Source organism: Xenopus tropicalis, chromosome 8, assembly GCF_000004195.4.
Source record: "Xenopus tropicalis strain Nigerian chromosome 8, UCB_Xtro_10.0, whole genome shotgun sequence".
Classification (NCBI taxonomy): domain Eukaryota; kingdom Metazoa; phylum Chordata; class Amphibia; order Anura; family Pipidae; genus Xenopus; species Xenopus tropicalis.
The window spans coordinates 96,143,311-96,158,444 of NC_030684.2; the positions used below are offsets into that span (position 1 = coordinate 96,143,311).

At 38.9% G+C, this 15,134-nt stretch overlaps 1 protein-coding gene across 5 annotated transcripts in view; it reads left to right on the top strand.

Moving 5' to 3' along the window:
* The window catches only part of trim9 (tripartite motif containing 9), a 59,133-nt gene extending 45,875 nt beyond the window's left edge, over positions 1 to 13,258 (top strand). For 2 of the 5 annotated variants that reach the window (XM_004917160.4, XM_004917161.4), the window contains exons 8-12: positions 2,303 to 2,413; positions 3,901 to 4,011; positions 5,866 to 6,169; positions 6,542 to 6,704; positions 8,217 to 13,258. In XM_004917160.4, the coding sequence (XP_004917217.1) occupies positions 2,303 to 2,413; positions 3,901 to 4,011; positions 5,866 to 6,169; positions 6,542 to 6,704; positions 8,217 to 8,282 (755 nt within the window). In that variant the 3' untranslated portion in view covers positions 8,283 to 13,258. The remainder of the gene's footprint in view (positions 1 to 2,302; positions 2,414 to 3,900; positions 4,012 to 5,865; positions 6,170 to 6,541; positions 6,705 to 8,216) is intronic. The other 3 variants (XM_004917163.4, XM_002936574.5, XM_004917162.4) reach the window with 2 other exon arrangements.
* The last annotated feature ends 1,876 nt before the right edge of the window (positions 13,259 to 15,134 follow it).

Below are 15,134 nucleotides of genomic sequence, written 5' to 3' on the forward strand. Positions count from 1 at the left end.
TTTATTGTTTGTGTGGCTTTACTACAGAAGGAAAGAACTGACTCTAACAGGTGGAATTATTTCCTGGAATCCTAGAGGAAACATAGATAAAATGCATAGAGAAATAATGGCCCACCAGGTTTATGCTTGCACAACAAAGGGAATATTGGGATTTCTGGGGACTCATTTGAGTGACAAGATAATCTCTTGCACTCGGCAAACCAAGATTTTAGTTTATTATTCAATATAATACCTTATGTTAGTTTAGTAGCTATGTATGTGTAGCCCCATTAAGGACCAATTTATTACCAGTCAGTAGCGACAAGTAGCTGACTACAAGTAGTTCCCTGTGTCATTGCCCTAATCGTCCACGCAGATGTACATCATCACACCAGGCCCCCAGGAGTCACCAACAACCAGGTTGCTATCAACATATACCATATACAACAGTGATCCCCAACCAGTGGTTCGTGAGCAACATGTTGCTTAACAACCCCTAGGTGCTTGTTTTTGAATTTCTGGCTTGGAGGCAATAGTTGGTTGCATAAAACCCAGTGTAAAGCCAAACAGAACCTCTTATAGGCTCTAATTCCACATAGGGGCTACCAAATAGCCAATTATAGCTCTTATTGGCACCCCCAGGAACTTTTTTCATGCTTGTGTTGCTCCCCAACACATTTTCCATTTGAATGTGGCTCACGGGTATAAAAGATTGGGGATCCCTGCTACAACATATCTCCTGAAAATGGAAATGGGCTGAATTCACCACGAGTCATTCTGTTTGATTACCTACTTACTTTATTACTTACCGTATTTACATTTGTGTCCCTTTTTCAATATTATAAGCACTTACATATATCTGGAAAATGCGACAAAAAACAGCACATGGGCTAGTGAACCCTTAAACAGATGGCAGTGTTTTCTCAGAATGACTCCATGTTATTATGTTTGCCTGTGGGCCAATACTCAGCCCAGTTCTTGTTTTCTATGCATTCCTTCCATTCTTTGTTGCTGTATACGTAGCTTCCGGATACCGTAGCACATAACAAGTGCTATTCACAGTTTTCTGTGTGCATATTTAAGTGATGTTTTCTTGCGGTTGTAGGTTCTTTTACATGTTTAAATTTCTGTGATGTGTTTTCGATTGATCGTGTATATTCTGGACTTCTAGTCATAGTATGGTTTATGGCTGTTCTTGGTTTTGTTGGTTTCCTGCAATAAGTTAACTCATGGAATGCTGTGATATTTTTGCTTTTATATTTCTGTTCAGTGTGCTATCCATTATCATGAGCAAAATGCTTACTCCTTCTGTTAAAGAAGTTCCCATCTTCTTTTGCAAAGTGCCTAAGCCAGCAATGTTGTGTCTTCTTAATATGGCACAGGGAACCTGTGGTAAATACATTCAGCCAGAACTGATATGAAAATCCAGACTTTTTGCACAACCCTCCTTTGGTCAGTTCTACATATATATTTTCCAAATATCCACACATCCTACAGCCTAAATATATATAGGCTATAATATATAGTAACTGAATAAGCTGTTATACACCATGTTATTTTTTTTAATAGTAAAGGTGGCCACTTTGGCTCTTTCAGACTGAGTTGGCAGCTAACTGCTTCCTCCTCAGCTTTTTGGCGGTAGTGATGGATGGGGATAAATCTAAGTAGCTCTGCTTTACAGTTCATTTTCTTTATGTAACAAAGACATTTATTTCACCTGAGAGCACAAACAGTAAAGAAGGGAAATAATAATACAGAGCCCACTGTCCATGGGTGTATTCACTATGGTACTATATTTGGTTAACAGAGCCCAAGTACAAAAAGATTTAATGCTTAATAGAGGTGATACATAAAGGTAGCACAGTTTGTACCAGGTCTAGCAAACCAACGTAACCAATTAGATGTTTGCTACATAAATGTGACCTTCTGATTGTTTATTAAGGAGCTACTATACTTGGGCCCAGCTTGGCAACTTTTATTTCATTGACCCCCAGGAACACAGTTTAAATTAGTCTATATAGAGAGATTTTGTGAAGATATGAGCAGAACACATTTACAGCACAGACTTCTTTTTTTGGGCTTCAGCTGAATGTGTGCGTATATTGCTCCTTTATTCTCTGTAGGGGTGACAGCTTTTCCTGCTATGCTGGGGTAGTTCATATGTGTCAGCTTGTCATGTTTGTGTCACTTGTCAGTTCTGACATCAGGGTTTTGTATTACACAGTTCCCTTACAGCCCACTGCTATGTCTTTGTGCTGTGATGCTGCCATATTTCTATTTGTGTGTGAACCTACACACATTCCTTTATATTGTCTCTACCCAGGTCCTTTTCGCAGAATGTCAGCTACACTTGCAGCTCGACTGCAAGTCAACTCCATTCCCAGTCCACTTGAATTCCTTCAGCATGCAGAACAGGAATCTTGTGGCTCTCCAGGTAATGGCTCATTTGCCTCTTGTTTTTAGATTAGTGTTGTTCACATATTGTATAGACTGGGCTGCTTGGCTGAGGTTTGCCGAGAGGATTATATGGCAATAATGGTGTGACACTGAGACGTCTGTGTAAGCCCTTGAGAATGCTGAAAGGGGGTGGATAAAATGCCTTAGTGGGTCACATAAGGCCAAGGCCTTAAATTATAGTTGTTTTGATGGGGATAGAAAATTTACTACAGATGCATTGCTGGCTGGTATTATGGAGTGTATTATTATGTAACTTACTATATATATAGTATACATAATTTCCAGAGCATGATCTCTTAGAAACCCTAAATGATCAGTCTTTAGGGCGTATAGATACAATCATTTATAGAGGAATGAGGACGATGAACAAGAAATAAATGCTTTTATTCTATTTTCTAAAGCTGACTGTACATGGGCCAATGTTTACATAGTAATGAACAAATCTGCAAAAAATTAGCAAAACATTGAAAAATTTGTAAACATTTTTTTTACTGCATTTTTTTCTGTTCAAAATGTAAGTTAATTCCAATTTTTTTTGAGCGAAAAATGGGTGGTTTTCTCTGCATTTTTGTCACATAGAATGCATTGAAGTGCTTACCAGTAGCTTTTCTCCCATTGATCTTCCCTGTGATATTATTCCAAAATCAAATTCCCCGCTGACTTTCCCTGCTTGTTGATTTAAATTACAGACCTCATAATCAGGCAGAACGTAGACCCGCAGCTTTCCTTTACAAAATGTAGTTCCCCCACTCGTTGATTTAAACTCCTGAATAAATGCAGACCCACAGCTCCCCATGCCCCCCCCTGACTTCCCCCCACTCATTGGATTAAATGGGGGCCTACATACGTTACCGAAGTAATGTTATTCCAAGCTCCCTGCTTTGTTCGCAAGACACAGTTTTGCGCAGGATTTCTAAGAGGTACAGCGGCAAATCTAAGACAGCTTTTCAGGAGAGGGGGTAGTTACCAACTTTTTGAGAGGTTTTTGTAATCCAGACTTTCAGTTTTTTTCAGCCCAACTGGAAATGAATTGAAATGCCAGTGTGAGCCAGGCCTGATCCCCTCATTTGTGTCCAACATTGTAGTTTTTCCAGAAGAGTAGGGGGTAAAGGCTGTTTTAGCAAAGGAAGGACCAGCCTTATATTAAAACCCTTCCTTTGGGGAATGAGATGTTGGACAAGGAGATACAGAGAGTGTATATAACAGATTTAATGGCATTTTAAAGGAAAAGTCAATGCTAAATAACTGCAGCCTTGTTCTTTAAGATAGTCTAAAGCAAAATGTAATGACTTTTACAGAACAAATTCATAAAAATCCATAGAAATATTAAGCGAAATTCTGGATGCTACAACAATATCCACCAGTTAATTGCTGAATGCCCTTTGTCAGGAATTTGAGTATCATTTCCACAGTGTGTGTAGCAAAACACACCTACATTTATGTACATGTCTTTACCTGTACTAGGTCCCTTTTCTCGAATGTCAGCTACACTTGCAGGTCGACTGCAAATCGATGCCATGCCTAGTCCACTTGAATTCCTTCAAAGCCCAGACCAGGAATCTTGTGCCTCGCCAGGTAACATCTCAATAAGGTTTTGCATGGGTTATAATAAGAGAAGTTTCAGTTAAAGGGAACTATGACCAAAATAGAAAAAATACATTTATTTATGTCTAAAGCAAATTGGAATGTTGAGCATTGTACAAAATATGTCTTACATTAAAAATTAAGATTTTGTAATACAATTTTCGCCTTACGTGGAGCAAATAAAACAGTACCTTGTACTTGATCCCAAGTAAGCTATAATTAATCCTGATTGGAGGCAAAACAATCCTATTGGGTTTATTTAATGTTTAAATTTTGTAATAGATCTTTTAATATGGAGATCCAAATTATGGAAAGCCCCAGATATTCTGGAAAACAGATTCTATACTTTTTTATACATTTCAGCCTATTATACTTTTACTTTTTTGTTATACATAATCAAACCATATTCCGATGCAGCAGGATGGGCTGATAGACGGTGTCTGGAGCTGTACTTGGAATTTCAATAATTTCAGTAATATTCTAAAACAATTTGCAATTGGTCATTTTTTATTATTTGTAGCTTTTTAAATACATATTTTACATGGGAGAAGGGTGGAGAAGGGACCAACCCTTGAGAAATTGTTACATTACAAAGTAGCAAATAAGATATTTTGGGACTGTGTGCCTCTGAGCTGAAAATAATGCAAATATTGAAGTGAATTTGCTAAACTACAACGTAAATTACTGGTATTCAGTCTTGTCATGGATCCCACAACAGCATATAGCGTCTGGATATCTATAAAGGAACAAAGATGTATGTATTGGTAGTTCTCACCCAATGTAATAGACCCAGTAGCTTATAAGGGTTATTGGTTTTGGGAAGATGTGCTGTATTGGATACTGATTCAGTCCCTGAAAGAGGAAAACATAGCTGTGGTAGTAGGAATATAGCAAGCAGTCTCTTTATGCTTTAGTATATTTAGTGGAGATTCCTGAAAAAGGGAGAGAAGCATGTCATGCCATTTGTTATATGCTCCAGCAAAAAAGCTTGGAATGGCATTGATAAGAGCTTTATATGGAAATTATTTTGTTTGGTTGCAGGTTCCAGAGTTCTTCTTCAGTTGGGAAGGTTACTTATTTAATTTACAGTGAGGAAAATAGTACCTTACATGGTTTAATTGTAAATAGCGGAGGATATGTCTCTATCTCTTTTTGAGTTTAGAGCTGTGGGAACATGGGGCATGGTTAGTCTTTAAGTAAGAAATGTGGAGAGATATTTTACCTATTAGTCCAACGCCACCATGATTGTGCAGCCTGTGTTGTTATGATTAAATGGGTGCGAGTATGCACCCATTTATGTCTGTGGTTAAATAATTGTTGAGCATGAACCCTGATTGGTCTTGATGTATTATAGATGTTATAACCGACTGTTTGCAGGGATTGTTGCACAGATCTTTACATCTAACTAATAAAAGCTGATAGTGTTTTATTAATGTGACTCCAGTCCTATATCTGAGCACCACATACGTTGTGGGATCTGTGAGTGGTATCCTGTTAAAGGATTTATGTTCAACTGTTTCTATGCCTGGACCAACAACCATGCTTTTATTCCTACCAAGTTTTTTTTTCCAAGGGCCCTGTGTTCATATGGATAAGAACACCACTGTTTCTAGAATTTGACGTGTGTATCAAATGAGCTAATTTTCAAAGATAATGTTTTTTGTGGTGTTTTGCATAATAATATTTCATGTAATATTCTTGTATCCTTATGTCTCTCTCTGTCTCTCTCACTTGTGATTAACAGAGATATGTAGAAGAATTATATAAGCAGTGACTCAGATTCTCAATCTGTACTTAATCAAAAGGAACATTAAAGACTTCTTTTTCTTACTAATATCCCTGCAGTTCCCTGGTTTGCATTCGATCCTGGTTCAGCACATCCAGACATCATTTTTTCTAATGACAACCTGACGGTGACCTGCAACAGCTATGATGACAGGGTGGTGCTGGGAAAATCTGGGTTTTCTAAAGGGGTCCATTATTGGGAACTCACAATCGATCGTTATGATAACCACCCAGACCCCGCTTTTGGCGTTGCACGTGTTGAAGTGATGAAAGATGTCATGCTGGGGAAGGATGATAAAGCCTGGGCCATGTATGTGGATAATAATCGCAGCTGGTTCATGCACAGCAACTCACACACAAACAGGTAATACCTCCTGATATTTTAGTTGACAGTATTTATTACTGGCAAGGCGTGTGTATTTTTGTGTCTACAGAAGATTAAAACCCCAATTTTTGCAATGGCTCTGTCTTATTAAAGTGGGATGCAGTACAGTTTACCAATTGTAGAAAAGAATATTAGATACCCACATCTTCAACACTAACTTTCAAGGCATGTAAAGTGAGTTGACCTCTCTGTCGTGCATATGGCCAATGAATGCACATTAGACTCCAGATCAAAGGAGGAAACTTTGTACAAGCACAGGTCTTATAGCAAACGCAGTAAAGCGAACTAAGGCCTAGTTATTAACACATAAAGTATGACTGCAGCAAACTTGACTTCTCTTGTTTTTCACAGGAGTGAAGGTGGCATCACAAAAGGGGCTACTGTTGGTGTCCTCTTAGACTTTACCAGACGTACCTTGACCTTCTCCATTAATGAAGAACAGCAAGGTCCAGTTGCTTTTGAAAACATGGAGGGGTTGTTCTTTCCTGCTGTGAGCCTGAATAGGAATGTGCAGGTACAATACATAATATCAGAGTGAAGAGTATTCATTATAGACACATCTAAAATATGGCATGACCAAAAAATTACATTGGATCTGGGGGATTAGGGTTTCCTCTTAATGAGATCTCATTTGCCATAGTGTTCAATATAATTAGTAGCACTGTATAACTCAACCCAAACCTCTCCACAAATCACAGGCAGACATGAAAGACAAAAGAGAGAGTCTTTTTTGGTGGCTGCCTTAAAGAAAGATGGCATGATTTACTTACTCAAGGCCTGTTGCTAACCTGTTGCAGAGGAGTGGAATAAGTACAGTGCTCTCTCGGTCATCTTTAAAGCTGGCATTTTAAAGAGGGTGATACGAACACTGTACCTGTACTTGTGACGGAGTTATCATGGAACAGTTGGAAAATACATAAGAGAAGTTACTTCCTAGGAGCTCACTCCTGCATCAGTGGCCGAGACATGGATGTTGGTCCCCACAGTAGAAAATGCAAAGTGTAAATGAATAAGCATTGTTCAGGCTCGTACAGAAGGAAAACTGATGATCAGCTTCTGGACTGTTTGGGGGTGTAAAATAGGGTTAAGATTTACACATAAAATGAGATACATAACAAAGAATTGTTGTTTGTATTCAGAAAGACTCTTATGCTTAATTGTCAATAACTAGTCTCTTACCACAATGTATAACAAGGGCAACTCTACCCAAGCTTCTTAAATCTTAATCAATACAGTATATTAACTTTGACAGCAGTTTTAAGGGTCTCAAGTTGCAGAGAGGGACTTTGTATATATATTCTGTTTATCACTAAATGAAGAACAAAAGGTTTGTGTAGCTTAAGCTCCATAATGGAGTGGTAGCAGGTGGTTTATTTACTAATATGGGAATCCAATACTAGTAAAGGCAGAGAATGAAACTGACAGAAGTGTGACTGAGAGAAAAGAACTTGTTTGGGTACTGTAAGAATTAAGATACAAAAGGCCTTAATTACAATGCCCCATATACTACAAAATAGAGAGCAGAGACCTGCGGACTGTGCATTGAATCAACTGTGGCCTGCTTTAGGCAGTGCTCAATTCAAGAAAGACAGGCGGTGGGAGGCACGTATGCTGTAAGGACAGGGCTGAGCTGCATCCCCTGTTGCTTCTTTCTGCACGGAGTTCTGGGTTTTTGATCCAGTGTCAGTGCAGAGAGCAACAAACTCGGGGGTGCAAGTGCTATTAAATGTGCACTAAGGGGCGGGCACTTGCTCCCTCAAAATCCCAATTATCTTTCTGAAAGCAATAATGAGGAGAAGGGTAAAGGTGACAGAATAAATAAAGTATTGAATTTTAAATTAAAAGAGTATAAATACATTTTTGGCACAAAATTTACACATTAAACAAATGGGGGGTTTAAGCATTGCTGTTTAAATACTGTATATCGCAGATTATTTGTGTTACAGTCAAAGAAATCTTGAATTTCTGTTTTTCATTCTTTTTCTGTAAAGGTAGCTAACTAACTCTGTGATGTGATGCATTTCAGGTAACAATTCACACAGGATTGCCAGTTCCTGCATTTTACACATCCAGGGCATCTTTGCAAGCCTGAACCAAACCAAGGAGAAGAGAATAGCTTTTATCTGCCCCTCATCACAAAGAAACGTATACCCGGTAACCATTTCATCTTTTCAACACTGAAAGGAAAAAAGTATCAGGATACTGGAACCAAGAATGCATTAAAGCGTGTAGAAGGGGCAGACTGCCAGTGTAGTCATTGGAGGGCAGACACTTTGTCATGATCCAGGCATAAATTTGTTTTATCCATTTTGGAGGACAAATTGAGCTAGAAAAATGATTAATTCACTTGCCTGAGACAATTGGAGTTTCCTACAGATCTTGGAAGATGCATTAGCTAATGGTGTTGGTTCCATCTGAAAACTGAAAATGATCCATTTGGATGTCTACAAATTCTGCTTCTGACAAAACAAAAATAATACCTTCATTTCTTACTGTCATTTTGTCCCAGACTCAGGTCATGAATACAATGGCTCCAAAACTAAATGGGTGTAGTTTGTGCATTAAAATAAACTTCTCAGATCATAGAACCAATGGTGACAGGTGAATTCCAAGATCTCCGGCAGTGGCTTCAGCATATAAATAATAGACATTGGTAAAATAATTTATGTTGTATAGAATCCCAATGTGTGATACTGTCCAGCTCCTAGAGGTTACCATAGACAGAGGCCTCCCATGCATACGTGCCATACGCTGGCAAGTGCTGTGCCTTCTGTCTGTCTGCACATTCGCTTTGATGTTTGATAACTTCTGGAGTACTTTGGGCAGGTGAATTGTTAGGTGACATTAATTTTTGCAGCATAATTTTATTTCTGTGTTTGGACTTTGTCATTAATGGACCTTTTAGCTTCAACTCCCAAAACCAAGGAATATAAATGAATTAGGGTCACACTGAATGACTTGAAAGACTCCTCTTATATTCCACAGCACATTGCTGGTTTGTTTTTTGGATTGCCAGAAAGTGATGTGGATAAACTTCTATAGCCACAGGCCTCCTCCAGGATTCACTGCGTTACGGACTGCAAGATAAAGCCAAGCACCCTCTACAGTTTTGTATTACTGACCATTAAGGAATCCGCTATATCCCTGATAAATACCTGCAAATTAAGGATACACTGTATTACCTCTATTTTATTTTCACCAATCTATAATTTTGAAAGAAAAATCAAGTTTTCATGTTTCAGGTGCTTTGTGCATTGCTAATGCTGGTGGCAGGGTTAAACAGTATTAATGCTACTTTTTACACGCAGGTGTTCATTTCAGTTGATGAATGGCCTCCATAACACATCTGGCTGATGCACACATTGTATTATGCCCACAGGACAGACCTCAGTAAACATCTAATGGGCTAATTTAAACATACAATATCACTTAGAGACAGATATGAAGCCAGACTGTCATTTCATTGTTTTACCCACAAAGATAGAATCATTAGGGCGCTATTCAGTTTCTCCAAGGAATGATTCAGAAGCTAATGGGGTAAAACATAAGTATTACGCAATATGCCAAGAAATGGTACTTACTCCCATTTTATTTTCTCCCTGATTGCCGCCTGTATATAGGCATAGATTCAATTTCCAGATCCTGCTGTATTATTGCCCAGGCAAACAAATGGCATTAGTCAGGGTTTGCAGTAAGTCCTGCAGAGAAAAGTTCCTTTTCCTACTACATGAAAATGGCACCAGGCATAACAGGAATGCTAAGCAATATGTGTTCTACCTGAAAATGCAGCAAGAAAAAACACTAAACCCCAATGAGCCATAATGTTCTTCAGAGCAGCTTTATTGAGCGCTGACTGCTTGACGATTCAGACAGTGTGATTGAAGCACAAAACATATTTATTGATCCTGCAATTAATATTACACATGCTATCATTAAGCTTCTCTTTTCATGCATCATTTAACTCATTCTCAAACAGCCTCTATGAATTTCGATTTGTATCATTAAATTCAAGGACACACACACATTGTGTCCGTTACACATCTATCATGATATAAAAAAAAGTCAGAATTCAGCTTGACAGTTAATGATTTCTGAACTGTGCCAATTGCTGGTGATAGACCAATGATAAATATGATGGACTTGTAAAACAGCAGTTACCCACAAAGGGACAGATAAAATGTAACTCTGTGGGCGGGACTACAGTGCAGTGTCTTTTCTTGCCAATCATTTGTATACCCACTGCCAACCTTCTGCCAAAGGTAAAAGTCATAAGACAAAGAGATCATTGAATGTCCATCCTCTTCTGTATCTCTGTACACATAGGGCCCCCGGAGAGACTAACCATCTTTATTGTGAAAAGAAAGCTATAGACAAAATCCCTACATGAAATAACTGTGTAGATTCTTTAACCCCCTTGCCTGTAGAAGCAATTGTAGCTGTCTATTATTAACTTCCCCTATCCTGTCTAGTCTATTATGTTCCTTGGGGAGTCGTGGTGGACAGCAATCTAGCAGATTCCACAGACGTTTTACTCGATTGGCCTGTTAAGGGTTTACACTTTTTAGGCTTTGACCTTTAGCGTAGCTTGCCTTGGCTTTTCTATTATTGATTAAAATGTAATTTTCCCTATTCTCTTTTCTTTTTTTTGCTGTAGGGAAGCAGGTTGCCCTCAGTGATTATGGAACTTTATCTGTATATTTTTCCTTTGTCTTAAAAGCATTCTGCCAAAATTATGCTTCAATGTGTAAAATTTGTTTAAGCACTACATTTAAAGGATAAGTAAACTTATAAAATGCGTAAATGTAAAATCAGGGTGGCGCTTTTGTGGCAAAATGCATTTATATTAACGGTACATGTATCCTTTAATATCTTGGAGTTAAAAAATAAATAATGTAATTACAATTAGAAGTGCTTGGAATATCACTGTCATCAATTTTATTTTCACTTATTTTAAAGGTTTACTTATCCTTTTTTTTTTATTAGAGCACAAAAGAGGATGCCCAATTTTTTATCAGATGATATTCAGGGTGGTGTTGTGTAGTGTGGCTTTTATTTTACCTCCCTTCCATACAGGCAATATACAGTATGTATAGCTCATTGGATAAGTGGTGAACCTTGGGATCCCTGAGCGCCCTGTGGCCACAAGGTGTGCTCCCCCTATAGTTATTTCACTGTTCGGGATGCTCTAGTCACATGCTTTTGGGCAGCATTATCTTATCTGTTTGCATTTCTTTAAAAATACCCACTGGCCAATCTCTGATCTAGATCCAAAGTGTCAAATAGGAGAAAAGATCTGGCCTTTCATGGCTCTCAAGGTGGCCATATACGGTAAGATCTGCTTGTTTGGCGACTGCTACCGACAGTGGGCCAAATTGGGCTAATCGAATTACAATGGCATATGCACCGTTGGACCAAGGGCTGCATCAATGATGTGACGTCCCCGATCCCAAGGGAAAATCAAACCTACACGATCGAGATCTACCCAATTTTAGGCCAGTTGTCGGTCAGGTAGGCCTATCAGGGGTGCCCCATACATGGACAGATAGACTGCCAAATTGGTCTGAAGGACCCAAATCGGCATCTGAAATCTGCCCATATATGGCCACTTAAAGTCTGCTCAAGGGCTTGATAAAAAAAATCATCATTTAAATTTAATTTGGCACTCAGACATAACGTAGAACGTAGCCCACGTGTTGAGTTGCCCAGCGCTGGTCCAGGTCACGCAGTTTAAAGGGATAGCTATATGGATATCTAAATATATACACCCAAACTGTCTTCAGAGATCTCTATATTCTCAGTGAGCAAAAGTGGAGAGAATGCCACATGATTATAGCTTTGCAATAGAGGGCGTGGTAAGGATAAACCCTCCTGCACTATTAATGCCAGTTGGTACTGTCATATGTATATTGTTAAAGTTTCCAACTGTAAATGGGAAGTATACCTCATTTGTAAATGTAATATGCCATTTATTTAATCCTGAACTGGACAGTATGATGAAATAGCTTATTGTGAGCACAAAACATGCCTTCTGTGCATGCTTCACTTCATACATATGAATATGAGCTGACATGTTGCTTTCCTCTCAGCTCAGCCTTCATTATTAGTAACTTGCGATCTTATTGTATGGCAGTTCATCTATTGAAATGAATTTATGCAAAGAAGGCATTTGAGCCCAGCAAGCATTGCCTCCATACTGTCCTTACTAACAAGGCAAGTGGCTCACCAGGACATTTACTTGTAGCCACCATCTTTCTCTGGATTAGAATTACTTTGTCTTTATTTCTCTATATCTGTGTAAATATATAACACCTTCTTCAATCCTTGGTTTCTCAGCTGTGATGTATTACATTAACATATTGTAAGCTTTTGATTTCAGTATCATGATCCAGTGTGTCCACTGTCATCTGAAGTGCTCACTCACTGGAAGCTGCTGTGCAAGTACCGCCATTTTCCTGAGGGTTTTGTCCCTCCAGCAGAAAAGCACTACAGTGCACCCTACACGCTTGGCGCTTTCTATACTGAAAGGAACACTTTGATTATTGTGATTGTTACTCTTTGCCATTGTAACCAGCAATACCCAGCGTGTAACAATGCAGTACGTATGTAAAGTGCCAGATGGACATTCCCTGACCATGTAAATAGGTGACGTTGGAATTGGTGTTACAGATATATGTAGAAAGGTTACCTTTGCTAATTTATTTTTATTTTCACAGGTGCTATTTTGTCCACTTACTCTATATCCATTCTCTAATCTTAGCTGCAGAAAAAAAATCTGTTGCTGGACAACCCCAATGTTGTTTATTTTTCTGATGAGCCCCCATGGCTGGCCCAGAGCGGGCTTAAACCTGACCTCATGGCAATCCCTTTAACCCATTCTGTGCCAGAAAGGCTCTCCGGCACATTAACAGACAAGGTGTTCGGAGATTCCTCTGGTGGTTTCTGAATGATGCTTTTCATATTTTATGTGACTAGTAGTACAGATTGCTTTGTGTAGTATTAGATCCCTGCAGCTGCTGTACCGAAGGAATAAATTATGTTTGCTGTTCCAATAAATGAATTAGGAATTGCCTCTGCCTCAGTGATTATTTGTAATGAATTATGCACAGGGTATATAGAATACGCCTTCTGTGTGGCCTGGAATTTGGCACCTAGCAATAAAGGCTGGATCTGAATTGGTTAATAATTATAGAATGCTGGGGTTAAATGCATTTTATGTGAACGGATCAAGGAGAGTATAATGTGGAACATTTCTCTGGGCATTGGAATTTAAGAAGTGTGTAAAAGTGTAGCAAGTCCATAATACTGGGGTGCATGTGTTGTCCATTCAGTTTGTCAGCTAAGGGTGAAGACACAGAGCTACTGGTAGCAGCTACTTGGCACGCCTACTAAAATAGACAATGCTGATCATTTACTGAAAATCATCTCTATGTGTGTTTTAACATATATTCTCAGTATTGTCTATGGCAGGAGATTTTCTGGAGTTTAGTAGCCATGAAGACAAAGTAGACAGTCAGTGTATTTCCATGAGGGGGGAAATAAAATCTGATGGTGTCCGACAGACTGTATCTCTTGAATGAAGACATAGCTCCCAAACTACTTCTGTAACCAGGATCTGGGGGCAAAATAATTGTTTGCCAAATAATGTGTAAGCTGGCACCTAGGACATCAGTTTAGAGAGTGGCAGCAAGCAGAAATGGATTTATCCCCACAAATACTCGCCCTGCCTGCCTCCAGCAAAAAGTGTTAGCACAGCTAAGGTGTGCCTAGGCCAGCAGCACACACAAAAATAAAAAATGGAGTTCAAAGCAACTTTCCAATAGTAACGTTCAGTAGTTATAAAAATACCAGGGCAAAGAATGGAACAAATACAGCTTTCAAATGTTAATGCCATGAGTAAAAAGTGATTAAGGGTAATCTATTTGTTTTCTGCAGGAAGCCACAACTCTTGCAGAGTCGAAAATATCTTGTAATCTAGGAGAACAGGGATCACCACATGTAAAGTTACAGGAACAGTAACACCAAAAAATGAAAATGTACCAGAGTAATTAAAATATAATGTACTGTTGTGCACTGGTAAAAGTTGTGTGTTTGCATCAGAAACACTTCTATAGTTTATATAAACAAAGCCACGGTGTAGCTATGGGGGCAGCTATACAAATTGACATAGCGCTAGATGGCACGGGTTACATGCAAGATAAGTTCTGTAATACACCATTGTATTTTACACTGTAATCTCATATGTAAACCTGTGCCTTTTCTCCCTTTTAGAATTCGGAGAAACACAAACCAACATGTATGCCTTTTCCACTAGTGATTCACTTTATTGCCAGTGGACAGGCATTTCAAAGAGATTAGTCGCCTGCGATAGCCAAGATTTAACCAGGAGCAATTAATCTCCCTGTGGGTCATGGCCCTTATAGCAATGGCCCATGAGGAGGTTAGTCGTCGGCAGTTAATCTCAGCTACCGTGGGTGACTAATCTCCCTGAAACAGCAATCAAGTGAATCGCTGATGGAAAGACCTACATGTTGCTTTATTTTTCTGAAAAGCAACAGATATGGTTTTTCACCAGCGATTCACTTTATTGCCAGTGGAAAGGGATTTCAGGGTAGGATTAGTCACCCACGGTAGCAGAGATTTAACTGCAGGTAACTAATCTCCCCATGGGCTGTAGCCCTTAAGTGCATAAAGCCCTGATTTAGCCAATATACTGTGGCAGCAGCAGGCATCTAACTTTCTGCAAGTCACCCATCAGCTTAGAATCATAAATGTAATTTATTAAAGTTTATATTCCTAACAAGGATTATGGATCATCTTACACACACAACCAAAAATTCACTATAAATATCAGAAGAGGCTAGTAGCCGAAGTGCAAAATGAATTAAATGACAATGCAAATTGTGTCCTGATCAAGGAACACATGCCATGAATGCTGCTTCAACAC